Below are 20475 nucleotides of genomic sequence, written 5' to 3'. Positions count from 1 at the left end.
CCCAGCTCATGCTTTAAAACTGAGCTACAGCATGTCTCCACTTTGGTCTCAGTATCTCCTAGCGAATGAGCTCTTCAGCGGACATGTACATACAGCACGATGAGGTACAGATAAACCTATAGGTGGCACTCTTGCCCTGACACAACACTGAAGGACCATGAAGCACTGGTCCGCCCTTCCCTTAAAGGAAGGAGGCCGAGTTCTGTTAGGAAACCCATTAAAATCATTAATTCCACAAAGCACTTTCAAGTGAACATCTTCGATTTTATTGTCGACACACTTAAAACCAGAAATCTATGGTCAAAACAATTATTTTTGAGAATAGTGAAATACAAAACATTTCACACAGAAGTTTGTTATTGTAACACTAACAGAAGTGAGATGTAGAATATGCCGATGTGCATTATACGTGCTCCAAGTCACAAGTTTAAGAACTGTACCACTACAGAATTGTCACATAGGCTTCGAAAGTGAGCATTTGACTGTTTTTAAGTAACACCTCTGCATTTCTAGAATTACATGTTAACTTCATAGCAGTGGACAGAGAACATGACAATTTTGTCTTCAAGGTTTATTTTGAAAGCACCATGACAACAGACTGTTCAAACTACTTCCTTACAAAGGGAAGTCCAAACAGAAACAATTATTGCAGTTATGGCTTTTTAGGGGTAATGTTTATTATCATCTATGATGGGTTTGTCAATACACAATAACAAGCAAAATCACTATTTCCAGGTAGTACCTCCTGGAAAGCAAAACCAGCATTGTCCATTTTTCTTTTTATACTAAAGAAAGTGAACTCTCATATTCTATACAGAATGTATGCACTTGGCCAGGTACTGACCAGCTTCTCCCTTCTTGTAGATTCTGTAGAACCAAACTAACCCAAACACACAAAACTTCTTTATTGGTCAGCAGCAAAGAAGTTCTGCCAACTGTACACAATAAATAGAATTCTGCTTAATTTAAATATCTTTCCAAAGGAGTGACACGACTAAACGAGTTGTATGGGACAGTGACACGGGTATCACGCTCCATCACCAATATGCTAAGCTTAGTCAGAAGGGGAGAGAGGAATGGAGCAAAAGGAAAGGAATGTCTGTTCTAAAGCAACTGATAGATCGATTCTGCACTTCACTTTTCTCTTAAAGGTCCCCCAAAAAGATTTTCTAAAGCTACCTCAAGGTTACTTCTCACACAAGAATTCAGTTCAAAATTCAATTTTGAACAGCATCTTTTCCTGAAAAACTGAGAGATCCCTGCAGTCCAACTCTTAATGACATTCTCAGCTTGTAACAACACATACTTGTCACTCTCCTCTCATCGCTTGCTTGATAGCTTTTGATGTTTATCCTTTGTTGGCTGGTTCCTGTTTCGGTGCCTTGGAGGAGAGTAGCTGACTCTCCTACGGGACTGAAAGCTGGGTGTATATGGGTGAATTCTGCGTTTCTTTGGTTTTTCTTCTTTCCTGCTGTTGTTTGGCTCAGCCTCCTTACCATCTTCCTTTTGGTCACGTTCTTGGTCTTGTTCTTTTTGAGACGGTAACGTGTTTTTGATGGTATTAATAAGAAATCTTTTATTTGTACCAGCAAGAGGACATTTCAACCTGTAAAGACATTTAAGAGTGATCAAAAGACAAGATAAAAACACCCTGAAAAAAGTCTGAGATTTTAACTTCAATAATTTTAAGACAGGTTTGTGCTATTGGTTTTCCTTGCATGCCACCTAGTGTAAACTCTCAGAACAGAAAGATATGCTCAAGGTTGCCTCTATTCTCCTTTTATCTTACACTTTGTAGGATGAAAATTGTTCTACTTAATACAGTGAAAATCCATGTAATTTTCACAGGGTAGCGTGTGCAGAGGATGACAATGTATTTTAAGGTTGACAGCGTTTAATGTAGTTATTCAGAATCAAATATTTAGTAGCATATTCTCAGTCAAAACCAGAATGATTTACAAGATCATAATCTACTAAAGTCAGCATTATTTAATGAACTCAGATATTCAGAAAGTAAAAGATACACTTGCATGAAGAACCCAAATGGCTGTAGCGAGAACACATACACACAAAGCACACCAATTTTAAGTTATATCTGGCAATCATTAAACAGGATGGGGTTTTTTTTCTTAAACAGAAAGGACACTTATCCAACTCTTTTCCACTGTTTCTGACTTTCTTCTTTCGCAGATTAACATTATTTGCACATAATTTATCAGCTACTTTCAGTAAAAAAGTACCATACACCTCATTTATCTTGTTAGTATCAGGTATCAGCTGTATTCTACTTATTGCCAATTTACAATCTCTTAAACAATGGAATGAGAAAAAACAAGTTTGGGTACATTGCTGCAATAAGCAGAAACAACTCTGAAAACTTTGTTTACAGAGGGAGCCACCATGGTGTTTGTCTTCACAATATTTTTGAATCTGCATACTAATGGAGAAGCTATGGGGTTCTCTCGAAAAGCAGAGCTGTTGGAGATCGCAGTGACACTTACTGAATCAGCTATGGAGTCAATGAATCCTAATACCACAACGTTAACATCATCCACTGTAATTGAATATTTTGTGCAAGTGTAGAAACTATATTCTACCCATTTAAAAGCCTTTGACACCTCTAAATAATCAGAGGAATCAGAACAAGAAGAAAATTGTAATGAAGATCACATCTGATTATTTAGCATACGTCATGACTTCTAACTGGACATGGCATTTACCACGACATTTTGCTTCAGGTCTGCTTACCAAGCATTACTGAAAATTGTCCTTTTCCTAAATCCTCAAAGAACTTACAAGAGTACTTTTAGATAAACAGTCACACTGTTTTACTTCTGCCAGATAATTCTTGACACATTCCTACAGCATAATTAGTTCTAAAATTTTCTAAACTTTCTGCATCTAAATCTACAAAGTTTGCTCAAATCCTGGTTAAAAAAATCCTTTAAAAATCTGGATCTGTATTTAGTATAGCTGTTTTGTAAATTAGGGAGATTGTATTTATCTATTTATTGTATGACTGAGTAAATATAAAAAGCTAACGTGCCAGTAGAATAGGGTTTCCACTTCAAGCCACATCAGCTCTTAACACGGTGCTGAACATGCCATGGCACAGGTTTAAATCCTCTGTATGTCTTATGCCAGCTTCAAACTGTTGTACCTCAACATTTCCTGCCAATGAGGGCAGCTTTCTCTTGACTGCATGGAGGCAAGAACCATTTCACACTTTTCTCCTTCCTCTTGTTTTTTGCTTAAGAGCTAATGCACTGATTAAGCACTAATATATATAGCACCAGAGTGAGACAGTCTGTCCTAAATAGACTCACCTTGTAAAAGTATTTATTTCCTTTTGGCACTACGAGTGCTGCCTGAGCTACACTAAGAACGAAAACCGATGAGAAATGCAGGGCTTCACAGTCAGCTAAGAGATGTCATTAGTTTACCATCGTACAGTGATAAGAACGAGCCACTGGGTTTTCATGGAGCAGAAGCAAGTCAAGTTAGTGAAGAGAAACATTAGTCCTTAGTTTTATTGACTTCAGGCTTCCAACAAAGCAAATTCTGCCTTTTAAGTCTTAAAGAAACAGAGATGTATGGCACACATTACACAGGTACACACACAAGCTCACAACGTTTACATGCTTCTATGGTGTATGTGGAACTGTGAAGACTAAAACTGAATTGTATTAATCCACTGATATCTTTCACAGCATTTCTAATGGTGAGAAAATTGTAGAATACTTCTACAAAAGACCTCCCTGAAAGCCTACAGCACACCAGAGGCTTGTCTGATCCTGCAACGCTCATTTCAGTGACAGCTTTGCCCTCAACTTAAGTTCTGAAGGGCTGGGAGGCAAGCAAAGCCTACGCAAGATGGAATGCAGTACTGCTGACTAGGGAACAGTGCCACAACAAAGCTTGTAAAAGCTTTTCTGTTTTTTAAAAAAATAACAAAAAACATGTTAAAAGAATAGTGACACTCCAAACTGAAGCATGCCTGAAGCAGGGCTGCAAGTGAGCCCAACTCGAGCACAAAATCTGCAATTCTAGAGCAGTCTAACCAACAAAAAAGACTCCAGTTCTGTAGCAATGTAGTTAGCCAGTAAGGGTACGCTTCCTACTTTGCATACTCCAATAAGCTAAAACAAGGTACTCTGACCCACAGAACCTCATCCCCCTCTGCAGACAAATCCTATACACCCCCAAATCTTTCTGCTGTGCAACAACAAAATATCAATACCACATTTTGAGCAAGAACAAAATATTAAATCCATTATTGCAAATACAGGTCAAATTGTAACCCTACTTTTGACATTTTAAATCAACTTCTGATCAACAACAGTCTGTCCTTCCAGCCAATAACTGTCATCAAGCATAGGGTAGTTGAGGTGTGCCATACAACTTCTTACTAGCAAAACACACTGACACAATTTCAGACACAGGAGTACAGCGCAACGTGCCACAGCCTTTTCTCTTGGACACAGGCTTGGCACAGTCAGCCCCAGCACTGAGCCAATCAGATCTTTCCAGGAACAAAATTTAATTAAATGTGAACTTACAAGTACATTTCTACCACTTTCAAACTGCCATGGAAAATAGAGCACTTAACAGAAGAGAGAATGAAAGCAAAAAAAAGGCAGCTAGAGGTTGTTTTGCCAAATCAACTAATCTAAGCTGTTATCCTTTCATAGGGGATCTCACAAAAGAGGATGTGTGGGAGGACACTGCAAGCCTTTACGTATGGTCTTGGCAGCTAGATACAGCTGGCAGGACTTTGGATGGGAACCTGTGCTCCAAGCACAGGATTTTAACATATTTACTTTGCAGCCTCTGTCTGTACCCTTTCTCCTCCTCTTCATATTCAAATGAAAGAGATGCAGTGGAATCACACTGCAGTGTTTCTGCACAGTCACACAACACGCATTCAAAGATAAGATGCAATACAGCATTTTGCAATTCCAGTGCCCTCAAACCCTTCAGCCTCATCTTCGTTATTTTGTATTCTACAGTACTTCCGAATAACAGATTTGATACTGAACAGAAAGCTATCTATCTATAGAAAATAAAGCAATTTTAGGATTCTTTACAAGAAATTTCTTTACAAGAAATAGGGCTAAAAATAATTTCATGCTTCCAACATTTATATTCTTCTTGCAATGTCATCTGCTCTTACAACGCACAGCTGAACAAACCATCCCAAAATATCTTGCTTTCCAGATCTTATTTTAGGTATTTTAGTAAGCAGAGAAGATTACATGCAGTTCAGCCCTAGTACACTCACTTGCTACCAACATCTTTGAAGCCCAGACCTACAGCTGAAGAAGAAAAAAAAAAGTAGCCTCTAGAACTTGTCCACACAGTAGCTTTTGTAGCATTTTAACTGCCTTTCTCAATTAAAGCAGAACAACCCCCTACTATGGGACTTAACTCCACTGATATAAGAAGCTTATGAATTATGTACATAGGACCAACAAAACCATCCTGGGAAAGCTGAGCTTTTAGCCTGGTTTCACCTAGATACACAATGGAAATACCAGTATCTTACAGCTTTATTCCAGCTGATGAATCAAGGACACATTTATCTAACTGTTTCAAATGTTCTTATACAATCTGTTCACAACTTCCCATCCTGGATGCAGCTGGCCCTTCAAGTGTTAACTTTCAGACAGCTGCTTGAATGTCTTTTCTGATCTCAGAAGTTCCAGCATCACATCAGCATTGCTGAGATGGAGACACAGATTCTGCTCTCTTCTGTTCAATATTTCTGAGATTAAGACACCTTCAGAAGAGGATCCTCCCTTCCCCTTCACTCACACATTTTCTTATTTGTGATTAGCTGACCAATGCTTGAAGCTGACATGCCATCAGCAGGATCTATAACACCTGGTATAAGGATGTAGGAGACCCTCAACAAGAATCACTATGGCCACAGAGTACATAAAAACGGGGAGCACTGCAGGAACTAGAAACACTGCAGTGCTGACAGCAAGCATCTTTGGGACGTCCAAAGGACAGGTGAATACTCAAGATACAATAATGTGAGATCTACAAATACAAATATCCAGTATTTCTTGGACTAATTTGCCATGGACCTAGACACTGCCAATCCAGGTGGTCCTGAGAGCACAGAGGCTAGTGAGCTAGGACTCTGAACCAAATAAGAGCTCATGCAGCCCAATAGCAATACCAACAGTTACTCCGTTTCCAGAGAGTCTCAGATACTATTTCCCTACACACTTAAGCTCTTGCCCAATATCACTGCCATCCTCCCTGTTCAGGACAAGCCTTTCTTCTAGTCAACTAATGACTACAGGTTGCAGCACCTACTCATGTCACCAAGAGCAAACTTGTAAGGCAATGTAAGGCTGGCAAAACATTCCCAAACTGGTAGGAACTATTAGCACTGCTGTCCTATATTTCAAGGCTGAATCTTTGTATCAAATACTGCAGGCTAAAGGATGACTGCTTGGTACATTTTTTTTCTATAATTCTCAGCTATGCTAGCTTGGATTCTTGCAATTTAAGCTCAAACAGCAGCTAGCTATCCATTGAACTCAAGGAGACAGCAAGAAGTTGGGTAGGGATGCTTAGGGAACTTCTTCAAACAGTGCACTTGAGCTATGGAGAACTAATCACGCTGGACAATAATGGAGAGGTGGCTTCAACCTGAAAACAGTCCCAGAACAGCAATCACAGGCTTACTGGCTAATATTCTGCTGTCATCAACACTCACCAGGAGACACTACTCCTTTGTAATGGTATACACAATACAGTTCCCCAGGAATGCCACTTCCCCACACAGCTCCCTTTAACTATTCTGGAGTCAAATGCCACTGACTTTAGAAATGTATTTCCCGGTACTCTACAGCTGCTGGAGAGCAACATAAACTGGAATCAGTGAAGTATGAGCAGTAACAGCCTCTGCTTCTCCTTACCCAAGGGCAGATGGCAGAACAAATCTTTCCTTCATAGGCCGAGTTGCTCCAACCATCCAGTGCTAATGCACGATTGATGGCCTTACACTAGATGTCTCCACGTTTTGTGCACCTCTTCCCCAGGCTGAGGAAATCCCAGAAGTCTTCATGAAACACACCTGTAAGCATTTTAAGTTTGGCAAGCAAAGAAGGTTTGGTGTTTTACCTATTAAGACTGTGCTTTTGGACACGCTGGTCATGATGTTGTTTCTTTGTTTCTACCAGTTATGCTTTCCTAGATTTGGTCTACTAATACACATTTTCATAAACTAAATTTCTGCTCATTTCATTTGGAATCCACAAAGCCCAGAGCAGCAGTTACTTTCCTCTCTGTAGTTTACAGTTGCAAGGTTATATGTCAGTCCTGGATCTAATCTCTGAAGCCCTTCAGGATTTACTGCAGCCTCAATTATACTGCATTTTGCTGGAGTGTGATACTCAACAGAACATAGTTAAGTTTCCTTCCAAATATCTTACAGGTTATCTCACCTCCCACATATAAATGCTACGCCTAGTTACTGGCTTGCTCAGGAGGACCAGAACTGAACCCACTGGGCATGAAAAATAATAAAGGGAAGAAAGCAGTGGCAGCTTCCAGCTGCTGTTCTGTCTCTTGCACTTGCAGAACTAGACACCAGAGACTTATTGGGAGTTGGCCTATGAGGGGCTTTATACCTTCCTTAGAGCCACCCACACCAGCTGTATGGCAGCAGATTTGTGACAAATGGGCTTACTACTGGTCATTCTAAGGATAAATTCAGAAGAAAGAATCCCAGGAGAAGCTTCATATACAAAACAATCATCTTTGAGTGCAGGATATTCTGAGTTACAGACTACCCTAAACTGGGATAGAACCTTGAGAAAGTACTGCTATTTTCTTGTACTTTTTTTCTTCCATTTCCTAGGCATTGGCTATTGGCCACTGATGGAGACACAGCACTGAAGAGACTGATCCTTTGTTTGAACCAGGATAACTATTCTCATGTTCCTCTGCAGTTGAAAGGATCCTTACTTCAACAGCCTCAGTTCAGGATATCACCATGCCAATCCCTACATCAATAGCCTTCCTCTGCCTGAATGACACCTTCTCAACAATCCTCTTCTCCTACGCTTTTATACAACCCTGGTCTAGCCAGACACTATTTTAGCTCTAGTGGAACCTGCAGCTGTTCTGAAGAACAGGTCACTTGTTGCTTTCCCCTCCTCTGGCAGGTCTGGTACACCAGGCTTTAGAAAGCTGCATGCTACCCTGAGCTGATCATCACAGCCAGCTTAGCAGGACCACTACTCTCTTACCAACAAGGACTAAGTTGCCGGAGCCAGGAGTAGAAGCCCATTCACCCTCCTGGCAGGTATTCCAGACTGCACAAGCGGCAGCAAAGCTGTACGGGGATGCTTGGTTATCTCCCAACAGAAAACCTTAGTCTCCACACCTGCAATTAACCTGCAAATTCACAGTACGTGGATGCATGCAACACCTCACAGTGCTAATTATCTGCATTGTTTTCCCTGGACATTCAGCAACATTGACAGGGTAAAAGCAAGGTATATCAGTAAAGCTATATCCACTCTAGGATATTAAACCAATTTAACTATTTTAACATAAAGGGTATAAATTGCATTCCTAGCTGGGTAAAATACCTATACTGGGTAAAATACACAAAAAATACCCCAAACTTATTTAGAAAATATAAAGGATTACATTTTTTTCAGCAGGACACTATTTTAAGCTCTTCAGAACTACTAAAACAAACACAGCCAAGACATCAGCTGAGAACTTCCTTAACAGTGCAGGTTTATCTTGTACTACTGTTGGCGGAGGAAACCAAACTTTATCTACAAATGATGTTTAAAGCAGTCAACTGGTGCACTGCTTGCATGAACATTCCTAGACCTGATAGCCTCTTATTGATGTCATACACATTATTTTAAGATGAAAGAATCTTCTCAGTATATTACTTCTTTAATTACAATTACATGCGTTACATTCCATGATAATCTACCTGTAAAAACTAAAATACTGCATTCAGGAATAATACTGTATTTCACTTAAGATTTAAATACTGTGATTCTTTTCCCAAAAATTCACTACTAATTGGCTAAACAAATTTTAGTTCTAGTTTCTCTTTTTAGTATTAAAAAATAATCCTTCCAAAAGCAGATTATACCTCGAGTTCATTTTTGGCTGCAATTTAAACAGGGTTTCTCTACTAGTAGATAATTTATTTTTTTAAGGGTATAGGTTTCTTTGTCAGGCTACAAATTCTTATAAATTAAACAGAATCTAACCCTGTAATACCCGGCCAGTATGTAAGTACATGCACACTGAAGCTACCCAGAATTTTAAAGACTCAAGAGGTTCCAGTCCAAACTTTGCAATTCTGTCTATTATAAGGAAACACTATGAAAGAAGCTAGTCCCAGTTTTCCAATTGCTTTGACTTTACCACGTTCAGTCAAGCAATTCCACGTAGGCAGAATTTACTTCGAATTCCTTCTTATCTGCACTCAAATTCTTGCCCAGAAAAATAAATACCTGGATGAAGACAAATCATTTAGACATGAAGCAAACTAAAAGGCAGAGATTTCTGTCACGCTTTAAATGTAAAATTTATTTTGAAATGGGTCATAGCATTCATTTCCTCTTGGCTCAACTTACCAACCCATAGCTCCCATTGTTTCAGCCCTGGTTCTCCCACGTTTTGCCTCTTTAAGTAGCTCTTCCACAGCCTTCCTAAATATGAGAAAAACAAAAAAGTTACCACTTGTGGAACACAAGAACTTGCCACTTTTTACACTTACATAAATACAGTAGAGAGCTTCTTCACTGTAATAAATTAGGCAATAAAGAGGCTACCAAAATCACCCTTTCTTAAGACAATTCAGATTCCTATGGCCCAAGATTAAAAGAAACATTTGGCATATCAAAAGCAGTTAAAGCTGTTGCAAATACACTGCAACATGAAGAGTACAATTAAAGTGTGCACAACTGGTATGCCACACTGAGAAGCACGGTCACTTCAACTTGGGAATGCTCTTTCCTGCTGTCACTTCACCGAAGTTCTTCCTGAAGTCTTTCAACCACAACAGACCTATTTCGAGCACAGTTAAATGACACCAGCAAAACAGCAAGCAGTCAAACGATAGTAAAATCACTGCAACTACCATCTGCCAAACTGCACTAGCTTTGTGTAACAGTGGAAACAAAGAGCTCATCTTTGACTGTTATCGACCACCACCAGCCAAAACGACTAATCTTTACATTATCAGCATCTTCTAGAACAAACTGGCCAGACTAACGCTAAAGCAATTAAATAACTATGATCATGTAAAAAGTCATTGGAGTGTAAATTATAATAATTATAGACAACTCCTGCAATGTCAGTATTTCAGTTCTCTTTGCGAATTAATCTCAATCTCAAATAAAACTTAAGTAACTGCTCTACAGGGCATGGTTGAGGTTAATGGGAAAACCAATGAACGGATAACGTGAGCCATTTATTATATAAATAGAAGGCATAAACTAACAATTCAGTTAGCTAACTGTAAGCAACTATACATGCCAACTGAAAGAAAGAAAAGGAAAGAAAAGGCAAAACAGAAAAGGAAAGCTAAGTACCTGGCTGCATTACCCAGCATACAAAACTAAGCATTCACAACACTGACATAGGTAAGCCTGAAGATGTGAGAAACTGAAGGTAGGAGGTGATAAAGAGAGTATTTGTTGTTTAGCTCTCACAGCTACGATGTGCCAGAATGGCTGCTGGCATTCGGACCAGGTGAGCAACACAATCATCATCTTGATAGTACAAGTGTGTGTGTGTGTGCAGACTGTGCAGAAAAGGTAACTGCCAACAGACTTCAACTCAAAGGAAGCCATGTCCCAACGTCCTGTTAGAGTATTATCAGTATAGCAGGATTTTGCTGCTTCGCCACACATTAAAAAAACCCCCGAGGATAAATTTCATTGTCAAGACAAAACTGAGACCTGATAAGTCAAGACTCATCACCTAAGAGCAGAGGCTTAGGTGAAGCAGAGGCTTAGGTCTAAGAAGAAAATCAAGCAATTTACAAGGCAGGTCTATGCAAAGATCTAACAAGTTAATACTGGGCTTTGAGCATCTGACAGAGTGGTTATTACCATTTAGGTTAAGTCTACATAGAAAGCACAAGAGGTCTTAGCTTTACACGCATACGCTGCATGTGCATAACACGGAATGAAAATAAAGTTGTACAGAATTTCCTTCAGAGAAAACGTTATGCAGTTACATAGAAGCCTACATCTGTCAGTCCAGATCTAACCTCCTTCAGTGTGTTGTGGTCTTAATATCATCCTCTAATGGCTCCCTTCGCACTCGTGATCATGGATTCATTCATTCATTACGATAGGCTGGTGACATTTTATAAACAGACACACTTTTTCTTCTGTCTGTATTGCTTTTAGGCATATTTTGGTTTTCCCTGGCAACAGAAAAGTAATTGGTGCTAAATCAGTACAAGTGTAATGCACACCAGGGTGTAGCTCCTCTTTCTACAGTTATTCTGCAGTTCTACTTGAATACATATTTCACATTTTATACTTACAACTAGCTATCATGGAACTACTTCCTCACTTGACAGTGATTTTCAGCCAGCAATACTTTGGCTAAATACTCCTAAATCACTCTCCAGAATCAGTCACAAGTCCTCAAACCACACATAGAATCATAGAATCACCAAGTTGGAAAGGACCCACTGGATCATCGAGTCTAACCACTCCTAACACTCCCTTAAACCATGCCCCTAAGCACTTCATCCACCCGTTCCTTAAACACCTTCAAGGAAGGCGACTCGACCACCTCCCTGGGCAGCCTGTTCCAGTGCCCAATGACTCTTTCTGTGAAGAATTTTTTTCTGATATCCAGCCTGAACCGTCCCTGGCGGAGCTTCAGGCCATTCCCCCTTGTCCTGTCCTCTGTCACTTGGGAGAAGAGGCCAGCTCCCTCCTCTCCACAACCTCCTTTCAGGTAGTTGTAGAGAGTAATAAGGTCTCCCCTCAGCCTCCTCTTCTCCAGGCTAAACAACCCCAGCTCTCTCAGCTGCTCCTCTTAAGACTTGTTCTCCAGCCCCCTCACCAGCATCGTTGCTCTTCTCCGGACACACTCCAGAGCCTCAACACCCTTCTTGTGGTGAGGGGCCCAGAACTGAACACAGTTGATCAATTTATATATATATATATATATATATATATATATATATATATATATATGTAAGATTCATTTGTTTGAAGAAGAAACCATTCCATCCAGCAAAAGCCAAGATCTGTGGCAGACAGACATGCAAACACTCACTGGTCACAACTTTTTCCTTTGCATTTGCATTTGAAGGACTTTTCAAAGGAAAATGTCCAAGACTTCCACAGAAGCAATAGAAGAGAATACACCAAAAACTATAATATTGCTTTCCTGTGCACTAGCCTATTAAAGGCACATTGGTTTAAGGTTCCTCACAGAAGTCTCCTTTTCTCTCATGTAAGATTATTAGTACAATCTGAGTAGCAGCTGGTCTTGTGGTACTTCAAATTCTTTTTTTAAGAATACATTAGACTGTGAGGACATATTGTGTATCCAGCCATATCACAGGCATTCATGGAAATTGAGTAAGTGCCGAGGTAAGCTGTCACCCCTTCAAACTTGCACTTAGATGACAAAAAGTGTCAGTAACCCCACCAGCTACTGCTGACTCCCCAGGCAGAAGCAACAGGGTGTGTGGGACAGCCACTCCCCAAGAACAAGAAAAAAACACAGGTAAGAAACACAGGCTCTACCATCAGAAGGCAGGACATGGGTCTCTGTGAAATTATGGCAAAATTTATCTGTACTCCAGACGCAGACTTCACTATCTGAACAGCCTGACCTAGTTTATAGTGGCGACAGCAGGAACACATGGCCTTTATAAAAGCTCATTCTGAACCTTCAAAACATCAGATAAACGTGAGGAAAGAAGAAAAAAAAAGTGCCTGACTTGTACTTACCACAGTTATCAAACTTAGTGATTCTGTTTTGAGAAACCTGACTAGGAGGTAGACTAAAAGCCTGTCATTATTATTGTAATATAAAATCTGTCGTCATTTGATACTTAAACAAAAGTATCTGAGCTACAAAGCACTAAAAACACATACACACATTCATATTTTAAACAGCTGCAGTTCAATCTTGGGGGAAACATCACAATACCTTAATATGGTGACACCAGTTCTATTAACTTTGGAATTATAAGCCATTAAGTGTTTGAGACTATTTTTTTTGCTCTGCTTATATCAAAGATCAGACTTGCTTGACATCCCTCTTAGTAGCCTTGTAAGTCAATACCTTCCTTTCTTATCAAACATTGTTTCCTAATATTGATCTTTCAACATCAGTCTTGTTCACTGCACCTTTACAAAGCCCTTTCGACTTGCACAGACAAATGAAAAAATACTCAGATCCTCTTTGAAATAATGCATTTCCACTCACTGAACTCTTATCCTTTACACACGTAAGCCAAATGCTTAAAAGCAATGCAAACAAGGTTTTTTCATTTGCTTTTAGAGGTCTCTTGGGATTCCACATTCCTTGCTCTCTTCGTTTTTACAGCTTGGTTACAATACAAACAGTCCTGTGTTTGCCAGCTTTGACTCCAACAGCAGGAACATGAGCAAAGAGAATGCAGCACACAACTTCCACATGAGAAACCCCCAAACACTGGGAGACTGATAGGAAGAAAAATTAGGGACGGGGCACATTTAAGAACACTGTCATCATTCTGGCTTCTCTTATTGCAAGCGCCACTTAAAGCTTGCTGTGGCAACCCTTTTTGAGCAATAAAGCCTGGCTGCAGAATTACAATAACACGAAGGTACACGCAACAATGTTTTTATATCGAAGAGTATGGTCCAAGACCTATTTACATTTCTGAGGGATTAGACTTTTTGCTCTGTATTCCAAGGTTACAGATAAAGCTCCCATTGCATAAATCCTAACAATGTGCATCACAAACACATGCGCATAAAGAATGGGAGAATGTTAAAGGCTCCAAAGTGAGGCAACACCAGAGATATTTTCTATTCCTCACCCAGTGAAATAGCTTCATCATTTTTTTCTGCAAGATCAAATAGATAAGATTGAAAAATGAGCTACTGGTAATAAATAGGTATGTCTGATACAGTTACAGCAATAAAAACATCATATCATTAGAGACCACCCAATGTGTTTAATTATAGACAGCTCTGTCAGGATAGCATACATCATGCTGGATCTGACAGAGGAGAGAGGTGAGGCAATTGCAGCCCCATGCCCAGGTCCAACTAGTAGCAAGGCTGAAAATTTAGTCCCAGCAGGCAGATGCACACATCACGTGTGTATACTGCTGGCCACATGGATCACAGACAGACACACAGAGCACTCACACCAACAGCTTCACCCCACTCCTCTTTCTGGTCAAGCATAGGAACCCTGAAGGCTTCAGTTCAAATCTGGCTGCTGGTATAGACAGTCACACAGCGCTGGCTGGGACCCTCCTGGCTCCCCAGTACCAAATCCCACTGTGGTCTTGCCCTTGGAGATGTAGAGACACACATTGGTTTTGTCCTTGAAGATCCCCTGACCCTGCAGCCTCTCCAGAAACTGAGCAGGACTCCATGCGGCCTCTGACAGCTCTTAGAGATACATGCTCACCTCCCACCTTACTCACGTGCTCACCAGCTGATCCAACTTGATCTTCACTAACTGCCTTGCACAACCACACTTGCTCCAGTGCTGCAGTGCAGATAAATAGGTCCCTAATCTCACTGCAGTGGCTGACACTTGGTTTTACATTCCTGGCTCCTTGCACCCAGACCTCAAGCCCAAGGTCACAGCCCAACTGCTGGCATCCAGACTCACACTTGTTTCAGTTGCTGGCACCAACGACACACAGTCACTCTGACCCATGGTTTGATTCTAGTTGCTAGCACTAAGACGTACACCCTCTTCCCTCAAATTAGTCCCTCACCCAAGAAAGAGGCAGAAAGAAATTTAACCGGAAGACAGGACAGACTGTGCTGATCCTGCATGGGGCATGGCCAGACAAGCGTATCAACAAGCAGCGTATTCGCACATGACCAGACCTTTTTATTCCCTTATTTCTCTATTTTCAAACTCTTGCTTCTCCCCAAAAATCACATGAACCTACCTCTTTCCCTGCCTTTGTGTCGTCCCCACCCCGAACACATAATAAGCCTTATGCAATCTCAAAATGCTCTTCTCCTGCATCCCACAATGTGCCCCACACCCCTATGCAGTAACACCCTTAAATCCCAAAGGTGCTCCTGCATTGACTCATTTTAATAGGTGTCATGCCTGGAGGCTGAGGCTGCCTCCTAGGACCAGCCCTGAGAGAGGCCCAGAGAAGGTGTTCATTCCTCAGAGTCTTCACTGTGGGTTCCCACCTGCCACTGTACCCTTGTGTTTGCAGTGGGCAGAGAGATGGACCTCTCATGGACTGGTGGCTCCTGGGATGGGCTTGGGAGAAGCCAGGGCTGGGCACTACTTTGGCTCCCCCAATCACCATGGTCTCCCTTTAGTCCTCTGTGGGTGTGTCTGGAAGCCTTTGGCACATAACCTAACAATCTCTGTCATTTCCACCCACGCCATCATCTCACTAAAGATCCCAATGAGAACTCTACTTAAAACGTATCTAATGGAATTGTTTCACAGCATGCAATCGGCTACAAAAGTACACAGACATGGAGCAGGATAGCAGCATTCATATTCAACATCTCCCAGAGACAGTGAAGGGACTTCTTTATTAAACACATATTTGCGAAAGACATTCACAGTTTGCAGTCTATACCGCTACCATTCAAGTTCAAAGGCCAGGCTGCTCAGCTGCTGCAATCTCCAAAATCTTGCTTAAAGCTGCCTCCTGAGGCACTCTAGACCCTGACAGCAAGCTGCAGGCCCAGGAACAAAACCAGCAGGCTTTTAAATCCATTTTCTCCAAGTAGTTTTATGCTGACTATACAACTTATTTTTAACCATGCATGGGTCTGGAAATAGAAGTGGTTGTTGATATTCTGATTACATCTGAATAATTAATATCAAGACCTTCAGTGAAGTTAAAAACTGAACATACTGCCTTCCTCAATAAATGAATAGTAATGAAGGCCAGTGCTATTTATAATTAACTCCTGTGAGTTGGTTTGTCCTATCTGCTCACACTTGCTTAGAAAACGGATGAAAAGGAATGCCAAGAAAAACACCTGAGCCAGAACATTAAGAGAAAGAATGAAAAAAAGGCACAAATATGCCACAAACTTCCTAATGTTTGTTCAAAGACAAAGACACTCCACATCAGGCATGTGAACGCTCTCATTCCTTATTGATCAGTTTTTGTACTCCTATTTAAATATTCTATTTTTCAGTCCCATGAGTGCTATTTGCAGCACATTTCTGTACTGATATTCTCATCAGCTTGAGTAGTGAACACATAATTTCAAACACCGATTTCAGCTTGCAGACTACTTCTCTTTTTTGCCATGAATATGGGAAAGAACAACATACTGAATCCCGATACTTCAATTAAAAACAGTAGTAAGGACTATCAATTAATTTCTCCAAGGCACAAAGCTTGCAAGTTAAAAAGTGTAGTTGGGATGACTGTGCAGAAAAAATATTAGACTTGATTCTCAACTTAACGATATGCCTCTTCTTACAGAACCATAGCTTCCCTTGTGATTCAGCACAGTGTCTCCTTGGGAAACAATTCCAAGTAAGCGATGCTCCAAATAAGCTTGGTTGGCACACATCTAATAAGGTACGGTATCTAAAGTTGTGAAATATTTATGGCTGTTGAGAGACAGAACAGATTAACTGACATCATTTACCTGGACTTCTGTATAGCATTTGACATTGCCCTGTACAACATTCTTGTCTCTAAATTGGAGACACACATTTGACAGACGGACCGTCCAAGGGATAAGGAATTGGCTGTATGGTTGCACTCAAAGAGCTGTGGTCAATGGCTCAATGTCCAAGTGGAGACCGGCAACGAGTGACATTCTGCAGGGGTTGGTATTGGGACCGATGTCATTTAAAATCTTTGTTGGAGACATGGACAATGGGATCAAGGGCACCCTCAACAAGTTTTCTGACACCACCAAATTGTGTGGTGTAGTCAACATGCTGGAGGGAAGGGATGGCATACAGAAGGACCTCGACAGGCCTGAGAGGTGGGCCCATGCAAATCTCATGAAATTCAACAAGGCCAAGTACAAGGTCCTGCATCTGGGTAGGGGCAATCCCAAGCACAAATAAAGGCTGGGTGGAGAATGGATTGAGGGTAACCCTGAAGAGAAGGACTTGGGGATGTTGGTTAATAAGAAGCTTGACATGAGCCAGCACTGTATCCTGGGCTGCATCAAAAGAAGCATGGCCATCAGGTCAAGGGAAGCGATTTGCCCCCTCTACTCTACTCTCATGAGACCTCATCTGGAGTCCTGTGTCCGGCTCCAGAGTCCTCTGCACAGGAAAGGGCATGGATCTGTTAGAACAAGTCCAGAGGAGAGCCACAAAGACTATCAGAGGGCTGGAGCACCTCCCACGCGAGGATGGGCTGAGAGAGTTGGGGTTGTTCAGCCTAGAGAAGAGAAGGCTCCAAAGAGACCTTATATATAAAAGGAGGCCTTTACAGGAAAGCTGGAGAGAGTCTCTTTATGGGGGACTGCAGCGATGGGACAAGAGGTAACTGTTTTAAGGTGGAAAAGGGAGATTTAGATTACATATTAGGAAGAATTTTTTTACTGTGAGAGTGGTGAGGCACTGGAATAGGTTGCCCAGAGAAGTCATGGATGCCCCATCCCTGGAGGTGCTCAAGCCCAGGCTGGATGAGGCTTTGAGCAACCTGATCCAGTGGGAGGTAACCCTGCCAATGGCAGGGAGGTTGGAACTGGATGATTTTTAAGGTCCCTTCAAACCCAAACCATTCTATGGTTACAGAAGGATTTGGACACACAGTATAATAAAGTAACTCCCTTTATATTCCCAGAGAAAAGACATATTTTCTGTACTTTCAAACACGCAGAATCACCATGAATTTAGGAATGATAACAACAATTTAGGAAGTATGAGAGGAAGAAAATATTTTTAGACAGGGATGAAAATGGTGACCTCTGTAATATTCCAAAGAATAGGTACAAACTATTCTTTATAGTTTGTACCTATTTTTTGTACCTATATATTCTTTATAGGTACAAACTATACTTTACCAAAACAAACTAGGTAAAGCACATATATGTGCTTGCAGGAGAAACACTAAGCAGTTCCTAGTAGCTGATTCATAACTTTCTTTTTCTACTCACTCTTGGCTCATATATTCACAATACTATCAATTATGTATTAACAAAATTTGCCATAGATTTTTCTTAGAAGCTTTTAAAGTTTTAAAATTCAGAGTACACAATGGTCTCTAACTTGTGAGTTACTATTCAGCTTTGATAGCAACTATCGCTTCCTATTAAAGTGATAAAAACATCAAATGCAAGGTCAAGCAAGAGCCAGACACAGTAAAACTGAAAAATAATAGCAGGAGAATGTAGTAGTAAGGACAATATAGAACAAGCAAGACAAAGAGGCCTCTCCTTAGATAATAACAATAAAAAATAGGACAACTGACTTGTCTTAACAGATTACTGTTTGGGATGCTGGGACACAAAATTCACTTCAGACCTTGAAAAAAACATGCACAAAACCAGTTACACTCATTTTTCCCCACGGTAAATTAAATAAAAACTACACATACAAAAACCTTAAGTTGTTATTTAAGACTTCTGCATTGCAAGACAAGCCTGAATTCAAGAGACAGGCTACTGAAAATACTCCAAATAAACACATTTTAAAAAAAACCCTAAAAATCCACCTAAAATAGTTAGCACTGGTGCTACAGAACAGAAATGCCATTATTTGCATGATAAAGCCATATTATAAAGAGCCTAAAAATTATAAACTCTAACTATCATTGCTGTACTACTCTCAGGAGAGGATGATCAACGCATCATTGAACATGAAACTAAGGAGTAATGTCTGTAAACTAAAGGATAAAGCATGGCTGGTATTAGACTCTTGAAGATGGTAAGGAGAAGTAAGGTGAATCCTCAGGTCCCAACAAAATGCAAAGCAGAAAGCGATTTTATTTTTTGACATAATAATTGCCAAGCATTTTGTGTTATTCTGTATAAGGAATAGGGCAATTTTAACAATTAGCCCACTGGCACGTCTCCAGCACTGAACTGAAATTTGCAAGAACAGGAGTTTAATATAATTTTTCTTTTAATTTCCCCAGGCACATCTCATCACCGAATTATAACCCGTGAGAGACGAGCCACCTCATGCTTTTCCATCCCACTTCTAAACCGTACCAGTGCACAGCACAGCAAGAGCTAATACTTTTTTTTTTCTCACAAGAATAGATTTTCCCGTTCCACGGGCAGAATTTGTCTATTTCCCACCACCGTTCCCCCATCGAGGGCTTCGCCCCGCACACCCCAGAGACCCCGCACCCCTCATCCCACCCCGCACCCGCCGGGAGCCGGCACAGGCAGCCCCACAGCGCACCCCACACACCCCGGCACAGGAGGCCCCGGAGCCCGCTCCGCAAACCCCGGGGTGTCCGCATCCCTCCCCGCAGACACCAGCACAAGCAGCCCCGCACCCCCCCCCGCACATGCCAGGGACCCTGCGCCCCACATCCCACCCCACACATCTCGGGGTCCGCAGGCCCTGCAGACACCAGCACAAGCGGCCTCACATCCCACCTCGCAAGCCCCGAGGGCCTGCGCTCCCGCATCCCGCCCCGCAATCCCCAAAGACCCCGCACCTCGCCTCGCACTCCCCAGCACAAGAGGCCCAGTACACTTCGGGGTCCGGGATACCCACACCCTACCCCACGTTCCGCACTCCGCTCCGCACCCCCCGGCACAAGCGGCCCCGCACCCCACACCGCAATCCCCGGGGGCCGGCGCTCCCGCATCCTGCCCCACAAGTCCCAGCGACCCCCGCCCCGCATCTCGCTCCGCACCCCCCGTGGCCTGGCACAGCCAGCCCCGCCCCCCACACCCCAGAGGGCCGGCGCTCCCGCCACCCGCCCCTCACATTTCTCCCCGCACACCCCGGCACAAGAGGCCCCGCACACCCTGGGGCCCGGCACGAGACGGCCCCACAGCGCCCTCCGCACGCCCCGGCACAAGAGGCCTCGCACCGCGCCCCGGGTCCCCGCATACTGCCCCGCACCCCGCGGACCGCAGGCCTCACACTCCGCCCCACAGACCTCGGCACCCCCATCCCCCGGTCCCCTTGACAGCGCCCCAGGGCCCCCGCGGCCGGCCGGCCGGCCAGCCCGCACCTCTCCAGCTCCGGGTCCTCCTCCATGCCGCCGCCGCCGCCTCAAGTCGTCGGCCGTGAGGACCCCGGTGGGGCGGGGCCGGGGCGGGGCGAACAGAGTCCCCGCCC

At 42.3% G+C, this 20475-nt stretch overlaps 1 protein-coding gene across 1 annotated transcript; it reads right to left on the bottom strand.

Moving 5' to 3' along the window:
• Nucleotides 1–245: 245 nt before the first annotated feature.
• On the bottom strand, nt 246–20475 carry LOC104064164 (uncharacterized). The gene is made up of 3 exons (XM_054059334.1): nt 20369–20475; nt 9633–9707; nt 246–1606 (listed from the first exon to the last, which is right to left on the bottom strand). The coding sequence occupies exons 1-3, from the start codon at nt 20392–20394 to the stop codon at nt 1321–1323; spliced, it is 387 nt and encodes a 128-aa protein (XP_053915309.1). The 5' UTR covers nt 20395–20475; the 3' UTR covers nt 246–1320.

The sequence above is a fragment of the Cuculus canorus genome, chromosome 1 (assembly GCF_017976375.1).
Source record: "Cuculus canorus isolate bCucCan1 chromosome 1, bCucCan1.pri, whole genome shotgun sequence".
Classification (NCBI taxonomy): Eukaryota; Metazoa; Chordata; class Aves; order Cuculiformes; family Cuculidae; genus Cuculus; species Cuculus canorus.
This window is presented reverse-complemented; position numbering and strand designations above follow the sequence as displayed.